At 45.3% G+C, this 24,477-nt stretch overlaps 1 protein-coding gene across 1 annotated transcript in view; it reads left to right on the plus strand.

Moving 5' to 3' along the window:
* Positions 1-24,477, plus strand: part of LOC124612810 — an 87,543-nt gene that overhangs the window by 45,926 nt on the left and 17,140 nt on the right. Inside the window, exon 5 of the mRNA XM_047141231.1 lies at positions 19,892-20,069. Within this exon, the coding sequence (XP_046997187.1) occupies positions 19,892-20,069 (178 nt within the window). The remainder of the gene's footprint in view (positions 1-19,891; positions 20,070-24,477) is intronic.

Below are 24,477 nucleotides of genomic sequence, written 5' to 3' on the forward strand. Positions count from 1 at the left end.
ACAACTTAATGCAATAAGGAGAAGGAGCATGGTTGTAACCAGCGAATTAGGTAGAGTGGTTGAAGATCTTAATGTGGACGTCGTGCGTCTCCAAGAACCTTACACGAGGGAGGGGAACTAACACGTCCACCTCTCGTCACATTCCTTCCCTCATGTCTGAATGCTCTTTGGAGGCTAACAAGCTATGGCAGCTATTGCCGTGGTTAATACAGAAATAAATGTGACAACAGTTGCGCGATTGACCACTAGCCATGTTATGACAATAGAAATTAGTACTAAAAACTGAGACACGGGTGATAGCAACCCTTTATGCCCAATACAGCCATGAAATACACCCTTAAGCGCAACCAATGCTAGACAAAGTAGGTTACGCAGGTAACAGACCATTTATCATCTGCGCAGCTATACACGCACGCTCTACACCCTGGAATGCAACATCAGACGAAAGGGAATAAGTAATAAATGACGTGATAAACGAAACAAACCGGTGTATACTAAACAAAGACGGACATCACCCACGCATCACGGAAGTGCTGGCCACACAAGCATTATAGATATCACAGTGGTGAATTACAGGACCTTGACATCGATACCCGGTTGGACAGTATTGGAAAGACTTATACAGTTTCACCATAATGTGAGACTTATAAAGATTTCAAATAACACACACATTACCTTCCACAAAAGGACTGTTTCCGAATAGGCAGACTAGAGACGACTAAGGAAAAATAGAGGACGACCCGTTTCAGACAATATAAGGAAACATCAGCTTTAAAATTCGTCAATTAACAGAGCTAATTCAACAAGCACAGACTGAAGCGATACCAAATTCAGACAGCACATAGGTGGAACATCCATAGAGACGTGAGCTAACAAAGCTACGAAAAGTAACAAGAGAGACACGAAAGCAGAACCAAAAGGGAAAAACAGCATGGGACTGATATACAAGACATAACACAAGTAGGAACACTAACTTCAGGTACAAAACACTACTACCGGAGACAAGACAACGATACTGCGACAACTACGTACGAACACAATTTTAAGACAGCATTTGGGGAGGATCATATAGACTGCTGACAGAGTGAATGAAGATCCCACTAGTTTTTGTCCACGGTGACTCAATCAGAGGGCGTCAGATTGGAGAAGCAGAGCTTAATACCAGCTGCATAAACTCATCCCATACGCCGACTGCAAAAAGGTAACCACACACAAGCACAACTGAGGAGAGAAATGGGACAGTATTACACGTCAGACAACGTCGTTTGCCCTTTCGTGCGAGAGAAGGTCGCTCTGACTACAGCAAAGCCAAAAAGGAAGAGAGACCCCGATCTTGATGGCATCCATGCAGATTGCCCCACAGATTATCCCATTTCCTACTGATATATATTGAAGCCCCATGGCTAGAGAAAATAAGTGCAATGTGGAAAACTGACGCCACAATCATAATTAAGAAATCGGCGATAGGGCCGTCCAATCGTGTAGTAGAGCAATATGGCTACTAAACGCACTAGCTAAAGTCCGGAAGCTTCTGTGTAATCGCATAAAGCACACAGGGAACTTACGGGCCTTAATCAGTATCAGTTTGGCTTTAGAAAACTAAAATAAATTGATGATGCAATTAACAGTGGTGTTCACTCAGTTCAAAATTCAGTTCGTATATACGTTGTGACAATCCTAATTGACAGCGCAGGTGCATTTGACTATCTATTACGATGTTCACACGTGTTAGAAAATTTTAAGTACCTTTGGCACTTTGTAATAGTCACCTTGACTACTGTAAAGACAGAAAAGCAGAGTGGCATGCGGAACACCGCGAGGTTTGAAGGAAAGCAGTAAGTGAGGCCGACAGGGCTCGATGGGGCAGCCTTCTGCGATGTTTGGGATGTTGCCTTTGAATCTCTATTACAACTGGTAAAGGAAAATGAACACACCAGTGGAATCCTAGTTTATTCACACGATTTACTGGTGACAGTAGCGGTCGACACAAGATGATATCTAGAGAGTAAATCCAACGAAACAGTCTACAGAATGCTAATGGGAAAACTACAAAGAAATCTCGTGATCAAACTAGACAACACTTCCTTAACACCTTAAAGATCAACTCGATGCTTTGGCAATATACACTCCTGGAAATGGAAAAAAGAACACATTGACACCGGTATGTCAGACCCACCATACTTGCTCCGGACACTGCGAGACGGCTGTACAAGCAATGATCACACGCACGGCACAGCGGACACACCAGGAACCGCGGTGTTGGCCGTCGAATGGCGCTAGCTGCGCAGCATTTGTGCACCGCCGCCGTCAGTGTCAGCCAGTTTGCCGTGGCATACGGAGCTCCATCGCAGTCTTTAACACTGGTAGCATGCCGCGACAGCGTGGACGTGAACCGTATGTGCAGTTGACGGACTTTGAGCGAGGGCGTATAGTGGGCATGCGGGAGGCCGGGTGGACGTACCGCTGAATTGCTCAACACGTGGGGCGTGAGGTCTCCACAGTACATCGATGTTGTCGCCAGTGGTCGGCGGAAGGTGCACGTGCCCGTCGACCTGGGACCGGACCGCAGCGACGCACGGATGCACGCCAAGACCGTAGGATCCTACGCAGTGCCGTAGGGGACCGCACCGCCACTTCCCAGCAAATTAGGAACACTGTTGCTCCTGGGGTATCGGCGAGGACCATTCGCAACCGTCTCCATGAAGCTGGGCTACGGTCCCGCACACCGTTAGGCCGTCTTCCGCTCACGCCCCAACATCGTGCAGCCCGCCTCCAGTGGTGTCGCGACAGGCGTGAATGGAGGGACGAATGGAGACGTGTCGTCTTCAGCGATGAGAGTCGCTTCTGCCTTGGTGCCAATGATGGTCGTATGCGTGTTTGGCGCCGTGCAGGTGAGCGCCACAATGAGGACTGCATACGACCGAGGCACACACGGCCGACACCCGGCATCATGGTGTGGGGAGCGATCTCCTACACTGGCCGTACACCACTGGTGATCGTCGAGGGGACACTGAATAGTGCACGGTACATCCAAACCGTCATCGAACCCATCGTTCTACCATTCCTAGACCGGCAAGGGAACTTGCTGTTCCAACAGGACAATCCACGTCCGCATGTATCCCGTGCCACCCAACGTGCTCTAGAAGGTGTAAGTCAACTACCCTGGCCAGCAAGATCTCCGGATCTGTCCCCCATTGAGCATGTTTGGGACTGGATGAAGCGTCGTCTCACGCGGTCTGCACGTCCAGCACGAACGCTGGTCCAACTGAGGCGCCAGGTGGAAATGGCATGGCAAGCCGTTCCACAGGACTACATCTAGCATCTCTACGATCGTCTCCATGGGAGAATAGCAGCCTGCATTGCTGCGAAAAGTGGATATACACTGTACTAGTGCCGACATTGTGCATGCTCTGTTGCCTGTGTCTATGTGCCTGTGGTTCTGTCAGTGTGATCATGTGATGTATCTGACCCCAGGAATGTGTCAATAAAGTTTCCCCTTCCTGGGACAATGAATTCACGGTGTTCTTATTTCAATTTCCAGGAGTGTACATTGCGACAACTAAACTTTCATAACACCATAAAAATAGATCCCAACGAGGCTAAAGAACAATTACACAAACTAGACAGGGTAAGCAAAGAATATTTTAGGGTCCACTTGTCTCACTACGTACATATCACTGCAAGATCTTTGAGTCCATCGCATGCTTTGCGGCCTGTACAAGGGCACATCGCCTGAGTTTTGTTACTAAAAGAACAGCTGTTAAGCGAAGGCAAAGAAGTGTGCTGCTCGGGTTATCGGGGGCTTTCCAGTTCATACCGGTTGGAGCTCTGTGTGCAGTCCTAGTCATCTATCCGACGGAATAGACCATAAAATATCGGGCTGCAACGTATTGACTTAAGACTGGAAGACAGGACATTATAATTACCATGACAGGGAAGAAATGGGAGACAAATGCCACTTGAAGAGATGGCTTTCCCATAGCTGACAACGGGACTGGTATAGCAGTGGTAACGGCCAGACAGTTTATACCTTATTCCCGAACATCAGGGAACGATTAGGAATGACACATATTGACCCAAACAGAAGAATGGTCCACTTTCTGACCGGGCATGGCTCTAACCCAATACAGTTTCAAATGGTTCAAATGGCTCTGAGCACTATGGGACTTAACATCTAAGGTCATCAGTCCCCTAGAACTTAGAAATGCTTAAACCTAACTAACCTAAGGACATCACACACATCCATGCCACAGGCAGGATTCGAACCCGCGACCATAGCGGTCGCGCGGTTCCAGACTGAAGGCTTAGAACCGCTCGGTCACACCGGCCGGCAATGCAGTTTCATCGCACGCTTCTCAGTGAAAGGGATGAATGTATTAAGTCGTTGCATAAGTTCGTAGCTCTTCTTGTTCTGCATTTTTGTATTCCGGTTAGTCCGCAGCTCGTGGTCGTGCGGTAGCGTTCTCGCTTCCCACGCCCGGGTTCCCGGGTTCGACTCCCGGCGGGGTCAGGGATTTTCTCTGCCTCGTGATGACTGGGTGTTGTGTGATGTCCTTAGGTTAGTTAGGTTTAAGTAGTTCTAAGTTCTATGGGACTGATGACCATAGATGTTAAGTCCCATAGTGCTCAGAGCCATTTGAATCATTTTTTTGTATTCCGGTTGCTTTGGGTTTATTTATCTAGCGTCACTTTTTATTTGTAGGTCACTGTTGCTACTTGACACAAACTGTCATTTTGTTATTTGTACATAATGAGTGGAGCTGTGGGCGCTTGAAAAAGGAGTGTCAAGTGGACAAATGGGAACATTTCCGACACATACTTCTGTTGGATTTCAACGGAGGGGTGACAGCAGCAGAGACAGTCAGAAACACGTTCAGGAACACCTGCGGGGTTTGATGCAGATCGTTTAAACGCATCAGAGATACATGTCAGTGAACTCGAAAATGGACAAATGTGATAAAAACGTAAATGTAAATGTCGTGTGGCTAGGGCCTCCCGTCGGGTAGACCGTTCGCCTGTTGGAAGTCTTTCGAGTTGACACCACTTCGGTGACTTGCGTGTCGATGGGGATGAAATGATGATGATAAGGACAACACAACACCCAGTCCCTGAGCGGAGAAAATCTCCGACACAGCCGAGAATCGAACCCGGGCCGTTAGGTATGACATTCCGTCGTGCTGACCCTCAGCTACCAGGGGCGAACGACACATGTGATGAACTGCCATCATTCCCCCATAGTGCAAACTTTTCATGCAGTTGGAAAGTTTCGTAATTAGGGTGTATGGGTACCGCATGCTCTAAGCCAAAATCACAAAAATCAGGACGTGGCCATATGTGCTTCTCCGCTTTCCCGTCATCAACCGACTCTTGAACAACACCAACGATTCCCATCCTGTACCGTTACTGGTGACGAGAAATGGTGTCTTTATGTTAACATGTTGTTGTTGTTGTTGTTGTTGTTGTGGTCTTCAGACCTGAGACTGGTTTGATGCAGCTCTCCATGCTACTCTATCCTGTGCAAGCTTCTTCATCTCCCAATACGTACTGCAGCCTACATCCTTCTGAATCTGCTTAGTGTATTCATCTCTTGGTCTCCCTCTACGATTTTTACCCTCCACGTTACCCTCCAATACTAAATTGGTGATCCCTTGATGCCTCAGAACATGTCCTACCAACCGATCCCATCTTCTTGTCAAGTTCTGCCACAAACTCCTCTTGTCCCCAATCCTATTCAATACTTCCTCATTAGTTACGTGTTCTACCCATCTAATCTTCCGCATTCTTCTGTAGCACCACATTTCAAAGGCTTCTATTCTCTTCTTGTCCAAACTATTTATCGTCCATGCTTCACTTCCATACATGGCTACACTCCATACAAATACTTTGAGAAACGACTTCCTGACAATTAAATCTATACTCGATGTTAATAAATTTCTCTTCTTCAGAAACGCTTTCCTTGCCATTGCCAGTCTACATTTTATATCCTCTCTACTTCGACCATCATCAGTTACTTTGCTCCCCAAATAGCAAAACTCCTTTACTACTTTAACTGTCTCATTTCCTAATCTAATTCCCTCAGCATCGCCCATTATCCTCGTTTTGCTTTTGTTGATGTTCATCTTATATCCTCCTTTCAAGACGCTGTCCATTCCGTTCAACTGCTCTTCCAAGTCCTTTGCTGTCTCTGACAGAATTACAATGTCATCGGCGAACCTTAAAGTTTTTATTTCTTCTCCATGTATTTTAATACCTACTCCGAATTTTTCTTTTGTTTCCTTTACTGCTTGCTCAATATAAAAAATTGAATAACATCAGGGAGAGGCTACAACCCTGTCTCACTCCCTTCCCAACCACTGCTTCCCTTTCATGTTCCTCGACTCTTATAACTGCCATCTGGTTTCTGTACAAATTGTAAATAGCCTTTCGCTCCCTGTATTTTACCCCTGCCACCTTCAGAATTTGAAAGAGATTATTCCAGTCAAAATTGTCAAAAGCTTTCTCCAAGTCTACAAATGCTAGAAACGTAGGTTTGCCTTTCCTTAATCTAGCTTCTAAGATAAGTCGTAGGGTCAGTATTGCCTCACGTGTTCCCATATTCCTACGGAATCCAAACTGATCTTCCCCGAGGTCGGCTTCTACCAGTTTTTCCATACGTCTGTACAGAATTCGCGTTAGTATTTTGCAGCTGTGACTTATTAAACTGATTGTTCGGTAATTTTCACATCTGTCAACGCCTGCTCTCTTTGGGATTGGAATTATTATATTCGTCTTGAAGTCTGAAGGTATTTCGCCTGTCTCATACATTTTGCTCGCCAGATGGTAGAGTTTTGTCAGGACTGTCTCTCCCAAGGCTATCAGTAGTTCTAATGGAATGTTGTCTACTCCCGGGGCCTTGTTTCATCTACATCCTCTTCCATTTCCATAATATTGTCCTCAAGTACATCGCCCTTGTATATACTCCTTCCACCTTCTGCTTTCCCTTCTTTCCTTAGAACTGGGTTTCCATCTGAGCCCTTGATATTCATACTAGTGGTTCTCTTTTCTCCAAAGGTCTCTTTAATTTTCCTGTAGGCAGTATCTATCTTACCCCTAGTGATGTAAGCCTCTACATCCTTACATTTGTCCTCTAGCCAACCCTGCTTAGCCATTTTGCACTTCCTGTCGATCTTATTTTTGAGACGTTTGTATTCCTTTTTGCCTGCTTCATTTACTGCATTTTTATATTTTCTCCTTTCATCAATTAAGTTCAGTACTTCTTGTCACCCAAGGATTTGTACTAGCCCTAGTCTTTTTACCTACTTGATCCTCTGCTGCCTTCACGACTGCATCCCTCAAACCTATCCATTCTTCTTCTACTGTATTTCTTTCCCCCATTCTTGTCAATTATTCCTTTATGCTCTTCATGAAGCTCTCTACAACCTCTGGTCAATTCAGTTTATCCAGGTCCCATCTCCTCAAATTCCCACTTTTTTGCAGTTTCTTCAGTTTTAATCTTCAGTTCATAACCAATAGATTGTGATCAGAGTCCACATCTGCCCCTGGAAATGTCTTACAATTTAAAACCTGGTTTCTAAATCTCTGTCTTACCATTATATAATCTATCTGAAACCTGTCAGTCTCTCCAGGCTTCTTCCATGTATACAACCTCCTTTTATGATTCTTGAACCAAGTGTTAGCTATGATTAAGTTGTGCTCTGTGCAAAATTCTACCAGGCGGCTTCCTCTTTCATTTCTTACCCCCAATCCATATTCACCTATTACATTTCCTTCTCTTCCTTTTCCTACTATCGAATTCCAGTCACCCATGACTATTAAATTTTCGTCTCCCTTCACTATCTAAATAATTTCTTTTATATCATCATACATTTCTTCAATTTCTTCGTCATCTGCAGAGCTAGTTGGCATATAGACTTGTACTACTGTTGTAGGCGTGGGCTTCGAGGCTATCTTGGCCACAATAATGCGTTCACTATGTTGTTTGTAGTAGCTTACCCGGACGCCTATTTTTGTATTCATTATTAAACCTACTCCTGCGTTACCCATATTTGATTTTGTATTTATAACCCTGTATTGACCTGACCAAAAGTCTTGTTCCTCCTGCCATCGAACTTCGCTAATTCCCACTATATCCAACTTTAACCTATCCATTTTCCTTTTTAAATTTTCTAATCTACCTGCCCGATTAAGGGATCTGACATTCCACGCTCCGATCCGTAGAACGCCAGTGTCCTTTCTCCTGATAACGGCATCCTCCTGAGTAGTCCCCTCCCGGAGATCCGAATGGGGGACTATTTTACCTCCGGAATATTTTACCCAAGAGGCGCCATCATCATTTAACCATACAGTAAAGCTGCCGAAGACTTCCAGCATAAGAAGTCAGCCTCATTCTGCCAAGGGCCTTGTCAAAGCGGGCGGAGGAGCGGATAGAGGTTCAGGGCACTCTCTTGTCCTAGGGGTGGGAAATTGCCCCTAAAGGCGGAAGAATCAGCAATGATCAACGACATGAGGATGCAGAAGGCAATGGAAACCACTGAATTAAAGACAAGTAACGTGTATCCCCAGGACATGTGGCCTGTATTTGAAGAAGTGTCATGATGATCTCTCCATTGGCAAAAGATTCCGGAATAGTCCCCCATTCGGATCTCCGGGAGGGTACTGCCAAGAGGGAGGTTACCATGAGAAAAAGATTGAATAATCAACGAAAGGATAACGTTCTACGAGTCGGGGCGTGGAATGTCAGAAGCTTGAACGTGGTAGGGAAACTAGAAAAGTCTGAAAAGGGAAATGCAAAGGCTCAATCTAGATATAGTAGGGGTCAGTGAAGTGAAGTGGAAGGAAGACAAGGATTTCTGGTCAGATGAGTATCGGGTAATATCAACAGCAGCAGAAAATGGTATAACAGGTGTAGGATTCGTTATGAATAGGAAGGTAGGGCAGAGAGTGTGTTACTGTGAACAGTTCAGTGACCGGGTTGTTCTAATATGAATCGACAGCAGACAAACACCGACAACGATAGTTCAGGCATACATGCCGACGTCGCAAGCTGAAGATGAACAGATAGAGAAAGTGTATGAGGATATTGAAAGGGTAATGCAGTATGTAAAGGGGGACGAAAATCTAATAGTCATGGACGACTGGAATGTAGTTGTAGGGGAAGGAGTAGAAGAAAAGGTTACAGGATAATATGGGCTTGGAACAAGGCATGAAAGAGGAGAAAGACTAATTGAGTTCTGTAATAAGTTTCAGCTAGTAATAGCGAGTACCCTGTTCAAGAATCACAAGAGGAGGAGGTATACTTGGAAAAGGCCGGGAGATACGGGAAGATTTCAATTAGATTACATCATGGTCAGACAGAGATTCCGAAATCAGATACTGGATTGTAAGGCGTGCCCAGGAGCAGATATAGACTCAGATCACAATATAGTAGTGATGAAGAGTAGGCTGACGTTCAAGACATTAGTCAGGAAGAATCAATACGCAAAGAAATTGGATACGGAAGTACTAAGGAATGACGAGATACGTTTGAAGTTCTCTAACGCTATAGATACAGCAATAAGGAATAGCGCAGTAGGCAGTACAGTTCAAGTGGAATGGACATCTCTAAAAAGGGCCATCACAGAAGTTGGGAAGGAAAACATAGGTACAAAGAAGGTAGCTGCGAAGAAACCATGGGTAACAGACGTAATACTTCAGTTGATTGATGAAAGGAGGAAGTACAAACATGTTCCGGGAAAATCAGGAATACAGAAATACAAGTCGCTGAGGAATGAAATAAATAGGAAGTGCAGGAAGCTAAGACGAAATGGCTGCAGGAAAAATGTGAAGACATCGAAAAAGATATGATTGTCGGAAGGACAGACTCAGCATACAGGAAAGTCAAAACAACCTTTGGTGACATTAAAAGCAACGGTGGTAACATTAAGAGTGCAACGGGAATTCCACTGTTAAATGCAGAGGAGAGAGCAGATAGATGGAAAGTGTGGTGTCACCGCCAGACACCACACTTGCTAGGTGGTAGCCTTTAAATCGGTCGCGGTCCGTTAGTATACGTCGGACCCGCGTATCGCCACTATCAGTGATTGCAGACCGAGCGCCGCCACGCGGCAGGTCTAGAGAGACTTCCTAGCACTCGCCCCAGTTGTACAGCCGACTTTGCTAGCGATGGTTCACTGACAAAATACGCTCTCATTTGCGGAGACGATAGTTAGCATAGCCTTCAGCTACCTCATTTGCTACGACCTAGCAAGGCGCCATTACCAGTTACTATTGATGCTGTAAAACATGTACCGTCAAGAGCGATGTTCACCAATTATGGATTAAAGTTAAGTATTCCAGCAGCTACGTACGTTTTTTGTTAGTCTCATTTCCTTGACCTATTCCAGACCTCACGCCAGCCTGCGTGAGCTAAAACGCGTGCCTTTCGGCTTCCTCTCATAGTGGGTTGGCTCTCTTGCCAATCCACAACAGAAAGAATACATTGAAATCCTCTATGAGGGTGAAGATTTGTCTGATGTGATAGAAGAAGAAACAGGAGTCGATTTAGAAGAGATAGGGGATCCAGTATTAGAATCGGAATTTAAAAGAGCTTTGGAGGACTTCCGGTCAAATAAGGCAGAAGGGATAGATAACATTCCATCAGAATTTCTGAAATCATTGGGGGAAGTGGCAACAAAACGACTGTTTACGTTGGTGTGTAGAATATATGAGTCTGGCGATATACCATCTGACTTTCGGAAAAGCATCATCCACACAATTCCGAAGACGGCAAGAGCTGACAAGTGCGAGAATTATCGCATAATCAGCTTATCAGCTCATGCATCGAAGCTGCTTACAAGAATAATATACAGAATAATGGAAAAGAAAATTGAGAATGCGCTAGGTGACGATCAGTTTGGCTTTAGGAAAAGTAAAGGGACGAGAGAGGCAATTCTGACGTTACGGCTAATAATGGAAGCAAGGCTAAAGGAAAATCAAGGCACTTTCATAGGATTTGTCGACCTGGAAAAAGCGTTCGACAAAAGTAGGGGTAAGCTATAGGGAGAGACGGGTCATATACAATATGTACAACAACCAAGAGGGAATAATAATAGTGGACGATCAAGAACGAAGTGCTAGTATTAAGAAGGGTGTAAGACAAGGCTGTAGCCTTTCGCCCCTACTCTTCAATCTGTACATCGAGGAAGCAATGATGGAAATAAAAGAAAGGTTCAGGAGTGGAATTAAAATACAAGGTGAAAGGATATCAATGATACGATTCGCTGATGACATTGCTATCCTGAGTGAAAGTGGAGAAGAATTAAATGATCTGCTGAACGGAATGAACAGTCTAATGAGTACACAGTATGGTTTGAGAGTAAATCGGAGAAAGACGAAGGTAATGAGAAGTAGTAGGAATGAGAACAGCGAGAAACTTAACATCAGGATTGATGGTCACGAAGTCAATGAAGTTAAGGAATTCTGCTACCTAGGCAGTAAAATAACCAATGACGGACGGAGCAAGGAGGACATCAAAAGCAGACTCGCTATGGCAAAAAAGGCATTTCTGGCCAAGAGAAGTCTACTAATATCAAATACCGGCCTTAATTTGAGGAAGAAATTTCTGAGGATGTACGTTTGGAGTACAGCATTGTATGGTAGTGAAACATGGACTGTGGGAAAACCGGAACAGAAGAGAATCGAAGCATTTGAGATGTGGTGCTATAGACGAATGTTGAAAATTAAGTGGACTGATAAGGTTTGGAATGAGGAGGTTCAGCGCAGAATCGGAGAGGAAAGGAATATGTGGAAAACACTGATAAGGAGAAGGGACAGAATGATAGGACATCTACTAAGACATGAGGGAATGACTTCCATGGTACTAGAGGGAGCTGTAGAGGGCAAAATCTGTAGAGGAAGACAGAGATTGGAATACGTCAAGCAAATAATTGAGGACGTACGTTGCAAGTGCTACTCTGAGATGAAGAGGTTAGCACAGGAAAGGAATTCGTGGCGGGCCGCATCAAACCAGTCTGCAGACTGATGACAAAAAAAAAAAAATAAAAAAAAGCTGCATGCCCTCGGGAAAAACTGCGGCCGTAGTTTCCCCTTGCTTTCAGCCGTACGCAGTACCAGCACAGCAACGCCGTTTTGGTTAATGTTACAAGGCCAGATCAGTCAATGATCCAGACTGTTGCCCCTGCAACTACTGAAAAGGCTGCTGCCCCTCTTCAGGAACCGTACGTTTGTCCACTCAACAGATACCCCTCCGTTGTGGTTGCACCTACTGTATGGCTATCTGTGTCGCTGAGGCACGCAAGCCTCCCCACCATCGGCAAGGTCTATGTTTCATGGAGGGGGGGGGGGGGGGGGTTAACATAAGGAAAAGAAAGGACTGGTTGAGCCGAAACAATGCAGCAACTGCCCGTACAAAGACCTGCGCACATCCACAAAAGAAAATGTTGTGCATCTGGTGGAACATAACTGCTGGCATTTATTGTCAACAAGTCGAACATCTTGCAGATGCAACCCAAAAACGACGACCAGGAAGACCGCTTGAACTGATGCTACTCCATGATAACGGCCGAACCCATTCCTCTAGACTGACAAAAAGCACTACACAGGGCCTCAGATTCTCGTCTTTTTCGCTCTTTGTCGAACTTTCCATAAGTTATTAAACTTACGGAAAAACGCTATGAACTTTTGAACCAACTCAGTACCCGTGGAGAGGGAGGTTTCCCAGAGCACATCGTAATACACGGCATACCTTCCTCACAGGCTAGACGATTAAAGCACACATTGAAGGATTTTTACACGGCAATTGATGACGAAACCCCATGGACGAAAGTCGATAGTACGGCAGAATCTATCTCAAACGCCGTTCACCTTCAGTACATAAAAGGATGACAAAATAGACCTGGCATACGACCCAGGACACAACAAACAATCAGCATGACAGACACGCTAGAGGAAGACAGCGAGACTGACCCAAGCAACAATACAGACGTTGATGACGTCAACTTCCTTGACCATATCACCTAGTTAGTGATGGGCGCTTCGTTCGATGTCTGTCCCACCTCCCCACCTCCCCCACTTCCTCCACTGCGCACTGGACTTTGGTGGCTTGAATCTAAAACTCATCTCTATTCTTTTCAGGCAACAGGCGTCTAAATGTGTAATAAATGAAAAAATAATTGGCCTTGAGCAAACTTTTATTGCGATAAAGAAGTCCATTTTCTGATTCAGGGTGTGTGATGTGGCAGTTCGATCCCGCACTGCCATCGGACAAGATGCCTTTGGCTCTACCTGCTTGTGTTATTGCGTTGAAATGCTAATCATTTACATATATTAACATGTAGCGTAGTGCGTGCCAGTTTGATATTTGTTATATGCCGTCTTCATTAAGTCGCAATTTTAATAGCCATCAGAGTATCTACTACTGCGAACGTCCACCGTGCTGACAAGCTACGCTTCAGGATAGTGTGTTCTACAACTTTGGACGCTATCAGGATTATAATACACTACTCCGTGGGCATCTATGCATCATGTTTCTCTTGACGTTTACAAAGAAGAACAATGTTGATCTGAGGTTATCTATATCATTGGTCGAAACCGGTAAACCAAATAAAACGTATTAAATGACGTATAAGGTGCCCTTTTCGATGTCTTTCTTCGGTACATGTTTGGACATGCTAAAAGATCTTCCTCTTTAACTAATGTTTATTAACCCACACTTTCCCTCCATTATTGCTACCTGTTGCATATGACAAATCAGCTCCTCAAAAAGTACGCACAGGGAGTCCGCAATTCATGTTCGTAGAAGACAGCGTTGTCTGTATCAGACTCAGTGGCTTCATTCGGGGAGAAACTAGCTGGGTGAGCGATTGTTAGCCTGTGGTTTCTAGGGCGGTGAACTGCTTTCAGGATAGTGATTTCTCCTGTGAACTAGAGGAAAAAGGCCTGCAGTTAGCTAGTCGGCCGCTGTTGGCGAGCGGTTCTAGGCGCTTCATTCCGGAACTGCGCTGCTGCTACGGTCGCAGGTTCGAATCCTTCCACGGGCATGGATGTGTGTGATGTCCTTAGGTTAGTTAGGTTTAAGTAGTTCTAAGTCTAGGGGACTGATGACCTCAGATGTTAAGTCCCACAGTGGTTCAAATAGTTCAAATGGCTCTAAGTACTATGGGACTTAAGATGTGAGGTCATCAGTCCCCTAGACTTAGAACTACTTAAGCCTAACTAACCTAAAGACATCACACACATCCATGCCCGAGGCAGGATTCGAACCTGCGACCGCAGCCTCAGCGCGGTTCCGGGCTGAAGCGCCTAGAACCGCTCGGCCACATCGTCCAGCTAAGTCCCATAGTGCTTAGAGCCATTTGAACCATTGTTTTTCAATTAGCTGCAGCGGTTTTTGCAGCCGTATCCCTAGAATGTGTTAACGCAAATCCATTCGACCGTTTCTTGTCCGCCTTCGTTGTAATCTCTGGGGAAAGCTGTGTCAGGCAAAGCGGGAACGGGGAAAAATTAACTGTAATAGTTTCAGTGAATTCTGCCAATGCTCACAGGAACTGAGCAACACCAGGAAATAATTACAGTACGTACCCCCCCGCACGGGTACACACACACACAAATTGCTAACACAGCCGCACTACAGAACTGGAATTATTTTCTTTGTTGGTTGGCGAGTAAGTCCTCTCGCACACCGATCGAGGTACTTAACATGCAAATGTTTATGGCGACATGAGTATAAATTAATATCGAATAATGCCATGGTAAGCACAACGAAAGGCATTCATTACCATTAATACTTATTCTCAGTATACCTTGTGGAAGTCGTGGCTCCACATCAGAATTTATAGGCTGCGATTGCTTTTATTATAATTGTCACTGGAAGTGATAATATTCGATCTCCAACCCAACATCATCAAATGTGTTGCTCTAACAGCAAAAGGGATCTTCGATCGAACCTTTAACTCTCTGGATGTTGGTAACTCAGTTATAGAGGGAAAACATGCAGTGAATGTCTACTATTTACTGCACAGTATGTGTATAAATAGTAAACGCGAGCTAGATATGTGGAAATGTCCTTTTTGTCTTGAGACGGGTCTAAAAATTATCAGAATTACATTCGCCTGTTATTCAAAGGAATTAAGGAATATTGAGGTTCAGTATGCTGTTTACGACGAGACTGAGCGCAGCTTCGTACTGGACAAGGATAGGAAAGAAACAATCCTGGAATTCACCCTAAGTAAAATAGAAAAACAACAGAATACATGAATCGAGATGGCAGGTCGAAGATGTTAACTCCTCCTTTCCCCTATGCGAGTCCAATACATTAAGCACTGTGTCACCTCGCTCAGTTGTAATAACATTATCTTTTGGGAGCATCCAACATAAACGTGAAAACTGACATATTTTTATGTAACTAGCTTCATTTTGCTGCACACTTCCTCAAATTTGCAATGCTCACGGGATAATTTCTGAACTGTTGAGAGCACATTGCCCCTTACAGCAACCTAACTCCTTAATCGTTAGTACAGTCTTTTTATTACTCACCTTCCTTCCGCTTGGGACTAGCTGTGTATGAAATCATCATTTCATCATCGTCGACAAGCAAGTCATCGATGTGACCTCAAATAAAGAGATTTGCACAAGGCGGCCGAACATCCAGAATGGGGCCTTTTTTTCCCCATATCAGTGGGTTTTTGCGAAACGTTTACCAAGAATGTGCAGCAAGGGACTTCGTGACCAGGATTCGTTTGATTCGCAGGACTGTGAAAACCTTTCTCTTCTTTAAAATCCCATCTGAAATCATGAGCACTGATACCTGAGCATACTGGTGGAATGTGTTAATCCCAACTGCCCTATGATACACTGAAGAGCCAAAGAAACTGGTACACGTGCCTAATACCGTGTAGCATCCCCGCGAGCACGCAGAAGTGCCGCAACACGACGTGGCATGGAGTCCACTAACGTCTGCAGTAGTGCTGGAGGGAACTGACACTATGAATCTTCCAGGCCTGTCCAGAATCCGTAAGAATACGAGGGGGTGGAGATCTCTTCTGAACAGCACGTTGCAAGGCAGCCCGGATATGCTCGATAATATTCATATTTGAGAAGTTCGGTGGCCAGCGGAACTGTCTAAACTCAGAAGACTGTTCCTGGAGCCTCTTCGTAGCAGTTCTGGACGTGTGGGGTGTCGCATTGTCCTGCTGGAATTGCCCAAGTCCGTAGGAATACACAATGGACATGAATGGATTCAGGTGATCAGACAGGATGCTTAGGTACGTTTCACCCGTCAGAGTCCTATGGAGACCTATCAGGGATCCCATATCTCTCCAACTACACGCGCCCTACACCATTACAGAGCCTCCAACAGCTTGAACAGTCCCCTGCTGACCTGCAGTGTCCATGGGTTCACGAAATTGTCTCCATATCCGTAGACGTCCATCCACTCGATACAATTTGAAACGTGACTCGTCCAACCAGGGATCATGTCTCCAGTCTTCAACAGTCTAATGTCGGTGATGATGGGCCCAATCGAGGCGTAAAGGTTTGTGCCGTACAGTCATCAAGGGTACACCAGTGGGCCTTCGGCTCTGAAAGCCCATATCGATGTTGTTTCGTTGAATGGTTCACACGCTGACACTTGATGCTGGACCAGTACTGAAATCTGCAGCAGTTTGGGGAGGGTTGCACTTCTGTCACGTTGAACGATTCTATTCAATCGTCGTTGGTCCCGTTCTTGCCGAATCTTTTTCCCGCCGCAGCGATATCAGGGATTTGATGTTTTACCGGATTCCTGATATTCTCGGTACACTCGTGAAATGGTCGTACGGAAAATCCCCATATCATCATTACCTGGGACATGCTGCTTCCCATCGCTCACGCGCCGACTATAACACCACTATCAAACTCACTTAAATCTTGATCATCTACCGTTGTGACAGCAGTAACGGATCTAACAAATGTGCACACATTTGTTGTCTTATATGGGCGTTGTCGACCGCAGCGCCGTATTCTGCCTGTTTACATATCTCTGTATTTGAATACGCATGTCTATACCAGTTTCTTTGGCGCTTCAGTGTAATATCATACAGTCTCACTCATCACAAATGCCTTTCAACAGTATGTGCCTTCTAAAGACGCTTCTGACAAGAAGGAAGTGTTCTATAACATCACAGCCCAGACACTTTGATCCTCCTGTTTTACAGTTTTATCGTATTGTATGACTCACTTCTGTACATTTCTAAATACAGGGTGGCGCACGAAATGTGTTACCATTTTGTTTTTGAAAATAAACGTTATTGCCAATACAATCTGAAACGAACATATAATACAATGAAGAGCCGTCCATGGAGATTTGTTCTAACCCAGCACATGCTCAATATGTCCACCATTTCGTTTCCTAACTTCCTTCAAACGAACACTGAAGTTAGTGATTACCCTACGGCAAATGTCTTCCGTAATTTCACTGCAAGCTTGAAGAATAAGTCTTTTGAGCTCCATTAAATGACGTCGACGTTTCGGGAAAATTTGTTCCTTTACGTTCCCTCAAAGAAAAAAGTCACATGGATTGAGGTCTGGACTATTGGGAGGGGGGGGGGGGGCAATTTTGGCCGTCTTTGAAGTGACCTGGAAACCTGAGTGAAATGATCCGCATGTCGAAATGCTCGTGTAAAAACTTCAACACAGTGCTTGCAGTATGTGGCCTTACTCCATCTTGCATGAACCACTGCGTGTTGAAGGGCAAGGCAGTAGCAAGAAGCTGTGGAATGAAGCTATTGCGAAGCATGCTGAAATAACGCTCGCTGTTCACATTTTCTTCAAAGAAAAAGGGTCCAATAAGTCCGTAACTGGAAATTGCTTCCCACGCTGTAATCCTCGGAGCATAATGTTGTCGTTCATGAAGCACTTGTGGGTTTTCAGTGGCCCAAAAGCATACATTTTGTTTGTTAACCACACCGTCTAAATAAAAATGCGCCTTGTCTGAAAACCAAACGTTGTTGAGAGTTTCTTCCCTATCCTCCACCCACTGAGCAAACAGTAGTCTCTGCTGCTTGTGTTATTCAGTGAGCTTCTGTGCACAGGTCATCTTGTATGGGTACATATGGAGGTCACTTTTAAGAATGCGTTGAACGGAGAGTCTGGATATTCCCAGTTGCACTGCTGCCTTTCTACACGATATCCCGGACTTCTCTGTACAGCAACTCGTACCGCGTCAATATTCTCCGGCGAACAAACAGGCTTAGGGCGAGGTCGCTTTGCTTCCAATACTGTTCCTTCCTGTACAAATTTATCGTACAACTTGTGGATGGTCTTCTTGCAAGGGATCCATCGTGTGTTAAACTATTGTCGAAAACGCCTCTGAGTCACAACAAGGCTTTTCGTTTCGTGAGAAAGTAACACAATTGCCTATCGTTGCTGTGTCGTCAGTCTTCTATTATCAACCATTGCTGTTTACTAGTCTCCTAGCGGCAGTATCGTGAATTACACGTCATTTCGTAACTCATTTGTTTTTCCAAGCTCTGCTGGTACTGCTGTAGAGATCCCAGCGGTATATCTAATGTGCGTCGTAAATTGTGAAAGAAACAATTGGTAACACATTTCGTGCGCCACCCTGTACAGTCTCAGAAATTTATTAATCGAATTTATGCCTGTTTTCGACCCTTGTAGATATTCTTTTAGCTAGAAATCCTTTTATGTATGCTATTCTGCTTCTTAGATCCTTACAAGCCTTTCACCCTCGCCTTACCCCGTGTTAGTGTACCCGTCGTCTGGCTGTCCATTTCCTCCTCCCCCTCTCTTTGTACATCTCCTCCTTCTCCTCTTTCTGTTCGTACCTACTACCCATCTCTCTGTCCATCTCATCCTCATCCTCTCACTGTCCATCTCATCTTCCCTCTATCCATCTCCTACTCCTCCAGTCTTTGTCCATTTCCTCCTCCTCCATGTACCTCTGTCTCCTCCTCCCCCTCTCTCTTTCCATCTCCTCCTGCCCTCTTTCTGTCCATCTCATACTTCCCTCATCTGTATGTTCATAACCCCATTCTCCTAATTCTCGTCCTCCCCTTTTCCACCTGCCTGCCCCCCTCTCCCTGACCATGTCCTCGTTCTTTATTCTCTGACCATCTCTTCCGCCCCCTCTCTCTGTTCATACCTTCCACCTCCTAACTGTGCCCATTCCCTTCTCTCTCTCTGTCAATTTCCTCCTCACCCCTTTGATTATCTGATTGATGCTTCCCCTTCTCACTGCCTATCTCCTCCTCCTCTCCCTCTATTTGCTGTGCCTATCTGCACATACAGCCTGTGGAACGTATTCCAATACAAGCCACAGAGCCCAACTGTCATGCAGGGCAGACTATGTCTAACATTTTCACTCACAGCACCTCTCCTACTAGACCCCACTACACTTCTTCCCAGACAACAAGTAGAAGTGTACCACATTTTGCTGAAATCGATGCAGTGCTTTAGGAGATGTGGAAAACACACTCTTTTATGTATGTATGCTTCATCCATCTATCAGCTGTCGACATCCAGGACAGTGTGGACGAGGCCCCTGTCGTTGACACATTACCCCTGGCAGTTGACTTTAAGACTGACGATTTTCCCTGGATCGAAGTATTCATGATGCGCTCTTCACACGGTGGCACATGAAAAACTTACTGTTTGGCCCATCACAGGATATCTCACATGTTCAGTGTCCACGATATGGCCATGATTGGAAGTGCTGATAATGTGCGTCTTTCCCATCCTAAGCTAGAATATCACTCCCTTCACATAACTTGTCAAACTGTTCGATTCGCTGCGACGAAAACAGCAATTTTCCGCCAGCGCAGCCACAATCTCTAACTCGACTTCTCACGAAGTTGGTACTCCTGCTGGTTCTAGAGACAGACCGCCTGTCTACTTGCAGCGCAGCCGATGCCGGCTGGCGGTGTGGGAGGTGACGCACTCGCTGCTGCTGGCCGCCTACGCAGCCGCCGCGGCCGCGCTGTGGGCGACCCTGCTCGACACGGCGCAGTTTCCCGTCTTGCGCAGGCTGTGCCCGCAGGTGGTCGCCACGATGCTCGTCCTCCTCTCCGTACACGGAGGTGAGTGTCTGTCCAGCTACTGCACTCCGATTAAATAACTTTGTCATTGAAGCTTCCGCGGTAGGGGCCAGCCGACAGCCGATAGTCGCTCTTTCTCGAGCTTCACATGTTCACAGTGCTGCCTGCTCTGGAGGCAACTGCAGAGCCTTATATAGCATCGCTGGATGCAGGTCGGCAACACTGCCCCTCCCCGCTTCCCGAAGATACAGTCTGTTAATCACAAAGTTATCAGTACTACTGTATTGTTGTGTAACGTTGCTATGTTGTCAACAAAAGTCTCGAAAATTTCTCGATTGCTTTACTTCAAATTTTTACATGATACTTTAATAGACAATCAGAGACATAGGCTAAGCAGGGTGGTCCATTGATAGTGACCAGGCCAAATATCTCACGAAATATGCGTCGAACGAGAAAAGTACAAAGAACGAAACTCGTCTAACTTGAAGGAGGAAACCAGATGGCGCTATGGTTGGCCCGCTAGATGGCGCTGCCGTAGGTCAAACGGATATCAACTGCGTTTTTTTAAAATATGAACCCCCATTTTTATTACATATTCGTGTAGTACGTAAAGAAATATGAATGTTTTAGTTGGACCACTTTTTTTCGCTTTGTGATAGATGCCGCTGTAATAGTCACAAACATATAAGTACGTGGCATCACGTAACATTCCGCCAGTGCGGGAGGTATTTGCTTCGTGATACATTACCCGTGTTAAAACGGACCGTTTGCCAATTGCGGAAAAGGTCGATATCGTGTTGATGTATAGCTATTGTTATCAAAATGCCCAATTGGCGTGTGCTATGTATCCTGCTCGGTACCCTCGACGACATCAACCAAGTGTCCGGACCGTTCGTCGAATAGTTACGTTATTTAAGGAAACAGGAAGTGTTCAGCCATATGTGAAACGTCAACCACGATCTGCAACAAATGATGATGAGCAAGTAGGTGTTTCGGCTGCTGTCGTGGCTAATCCGCACATCAGTAGGAGACAAATTGCGCGAGAATCGGGAATCTCAAAAACGTCGGTGTTGAGAATGCTACATCAACATTGATGGCACCCGTACCATATTTCTATACACCAGGAATTGCATGGCGACGACTTTGAACGTCGTGTACAGTTCTGCCACTGGGCACAAGAGAAATTACGGTATGATGACAAATTTTTTGCACGCGTTCCATTTAGCGACGAAGCGTCATTCACCAACAGCGGTAACGTAAACCGGCATAATATGCACTGTTGGGTAACGGAAAATCCTCGATGTCTGCGACAAGTGGAACATCAGCGACCTTGGCGGGTTAATGTATGGTGCAGCATTATGGGAGAAAGGATAATTGGCCCCCATTTTATCGATGGCAATTTAAATGGTGCAATGTATGCTGATTTCCTGCGTAATGTTCTACCGATGTCACTACAATATGTTTCACTGCATGAGAGGATGGCGATGTACTTCCAACATGATAGATGTCCGGCACATAGCACGCGTGCGGTTGAAGCGGTATTGAAGAGCATATTTCATGACAGGTGGATTGGTTGTCGAAGCACCATACTGTGGCCCGCATTTTCATCGGATCTGACGTCACCGGATTTCTTTCTGTAGGGAAAGTTGAAGGATATTTGCTATCGTGATCCACCGACAACGCCTGACACCATGCGTCAGCGCGTTGTCAATGCATGTGCGATCATTACGGAAGGTGAACTACTCACTGTTGAGAGGAACGTCGTTACACGTATTGCCAAATGCTTGAGATTGACGGACATTATTTTGAGTATTTATTGCATTAATGTGGTATTTACAGGTAATCACGCTGTAACAGCATGCATTCTCAGAAATGATAAGCTCACAAAGGTACATGTGTCACATTGGGGCAACCGAAATAGAATGTTCAAACGTACCTACGTTTTATATTTTAATTTAAGAAACCTACCTGTTACCAACTGTTCGTCTAAAATTGTGAGCCATATGTTTGTGACTATTACAGCGCGATCTGTCACAAAGAGAAAAAAGTGGTCCAACTAAAACATTCATATTTCTTTACGTACTACACGAATATTTAATAAAGCATGGGGGTTCATATTAAAAAAACGCAGTTAATATCCGTTTTACCTATGGCAGCGCCATCTAGCAGGCCAACCATAGCGCCATCTGGTTTCCTCCTTCAAGCTAGACAAGTATCGTTCTTTGTAGTTTTTTCGATTGACGCTTATTTCGTGAGATATTTGGCCCGGTCACGATCAATGGATCACCCTGTATATTTTTCTAAACAGCAGTGCACAGATTTTCTGTTGAAACGATATGAAAGACAGAAAATGCAGTGCTGTCCTACACTGTGATTACGTGCGGTTTCTTTTTCTTCCACGCAGCCAGTTTTAACCACGATAGCAGGATATTTAACCATTAGACAAATTATTTCTCCCTTATACATTCTCTCTCTTTATACAGTGTGTAACAGGTATAAATGCTGTTCTTTTTGTATGTGATACTTACAATGAAGTGGTAAAAGTCATGGGATACCTCCTAATATCGTATCAGATCTCCTTTTGCCCGGAGTACTGCAGGAACTGGATACGACATGGACTCAAAAGTCGTTCCAAGTCCTTGGAGAAATGCTGAGCTATGCTGCCTCTATAGCCGTCCATAACTGCGGAAGTGCAGCAGTTCGTGCACGACCTAACCTCTCGATTATGTTCCACAAGTGTTCGATGGATTCATGTTTGGCGATCTGGGTTAAATCTTTCCTCGAATTGTCCAAAATATGCTTCAGACCAATCGCTAACATTTGTGCCCTGGTGACATGATATCGTTATTTGGTAACATGAAGTTCATGAATAGCTGCAAATGATCTCCAGGTAGCCGAAAATAACCGTTTCTAGTCAATGGTCGGTTCAGCTGGAACATAGAACCCAGTGAATTCCATGTAAACACAGCCGAAACCGTTATGGAGCCACTACCAGTTTGGCTCTGAGCACTATGGGACTCAACTGCTGAGGTCATTAGTCCCCTAGAACTTAGAACTAGTTAAGCCTAACTAACCTAAGGACATCACAAACATCCATGCCCGAGGCAGGATTCGGACCTGCGACCGTAGCGGTCTTGCGGTTCCAGACTGCAGCGCCTTTAACCGCACGGCCACTTCGGCCGGCGCTACCACTTTGCAGTGTGCCTTGTTGACGACTTGGTTCAAACCGAGCGAGGTGGCGCGTCCGGCCATCCTGATTTAGGTTTTCCGTGATTTCCCTAAATCGCTCCAGGCAAATGCCGGGATGGTTCCTTTGAAAGGGCACGGCCGACTTCCTTCCCCATCCTTCCCTAATCCGATGAGACCGATGACCTCGCTGTCTGGTCTCCTTCCCCAAATAACCCAACCCAACTTGGTTCAAAAATGGTTCAAATGGCTCTAAGCACTATGGGACTTCACATCTGAGGTCATCAGTCCCCTAGACTTAGAAACTACTTAAACCTAACTAACCTAAGGACATCACACACATCCATGCCCGAGGCAGGATTCGAACTTGCGACCGTAGCAGCAGCGCGATTCCGGACTGAAGTGCCTAGAACCGCTCGGTCACTCCGGACGGCTGACGACTTGGGTCCATGGCTTCGTGAGGTCCGCGCCACGCTCGAACCCCCTCCCATCAGCGCTTACCAACTGATATCGGGATTCATACGACAAGGCCACGCTATTCCAGTTGTCTAGGATACAACCGATATGGCGACGAGGCCAGGACAGGCGTTGCAGGCGATGTCATGCTATTAGCGAAGCACTCGCACCGGTGATCTGGGGGACCGGGTGTTTGTGTTGTCCTCATCATTTCTTCTTCATCATCAACATCATTCGTAACAGTGGCTAGATTGGATTCAGCAAAAATTTGACTGTGTAAAAATTGGAACTTTGTACGGGCACTGAAGACCGCGCAGTTCCTTGCCCTACAAACCAAACATGATCATCATCATCATCGATCGTCTGCTGCCATAGCCTGTTAATACGTTACTCGTATTCCACACATTGTTTTATGCGGTTATTTCACTCAGTGTTGCTTGTCTGTTCGCACTGACAGCTCTACGCCAAGATCTTTGTCGTTAAGTGAAGGTCCTCACCCAATGCATGGTCGTTGGTGAGAGGTAATGTCTGAAATTTGATATTTTCGGCACACTTTTGATTCTGTAGATCCCGGAATACGGAATTCGGTAATGATTTCCGAAATGGAATGTCCCCAGCGTCTAGCTCCAACTACCGTTCCGCGTTCAAAGTCTGTTAATTCCCGTCGCGCGGCCATAATCACGTCGGAAACCTTTTCCCACGAATCACCTGAGTACAGATGATTACTCTGCCAATGCACTGCGATTTTATACCTTGTGTACGTGGTACTGCCGCCACTTGTATACGTTCTATCCCACGACTTTTCTCA

This window comes from Schistocerca americana, chromosome 4 (genome assembly GCF_021461395.2).
Source record: "Schistocerca americana isolate TAMUIC-IGC-003095 chromosome 4, iqSchAmer2.1, whole genome shotgun sequence".
Classification (NCBI taxonomy): Eukaryota; Metazoa; Arthropoda; class Insecta; order Orthoptera; family Acrididae; genus Schistocerca; species Schistocerca americana.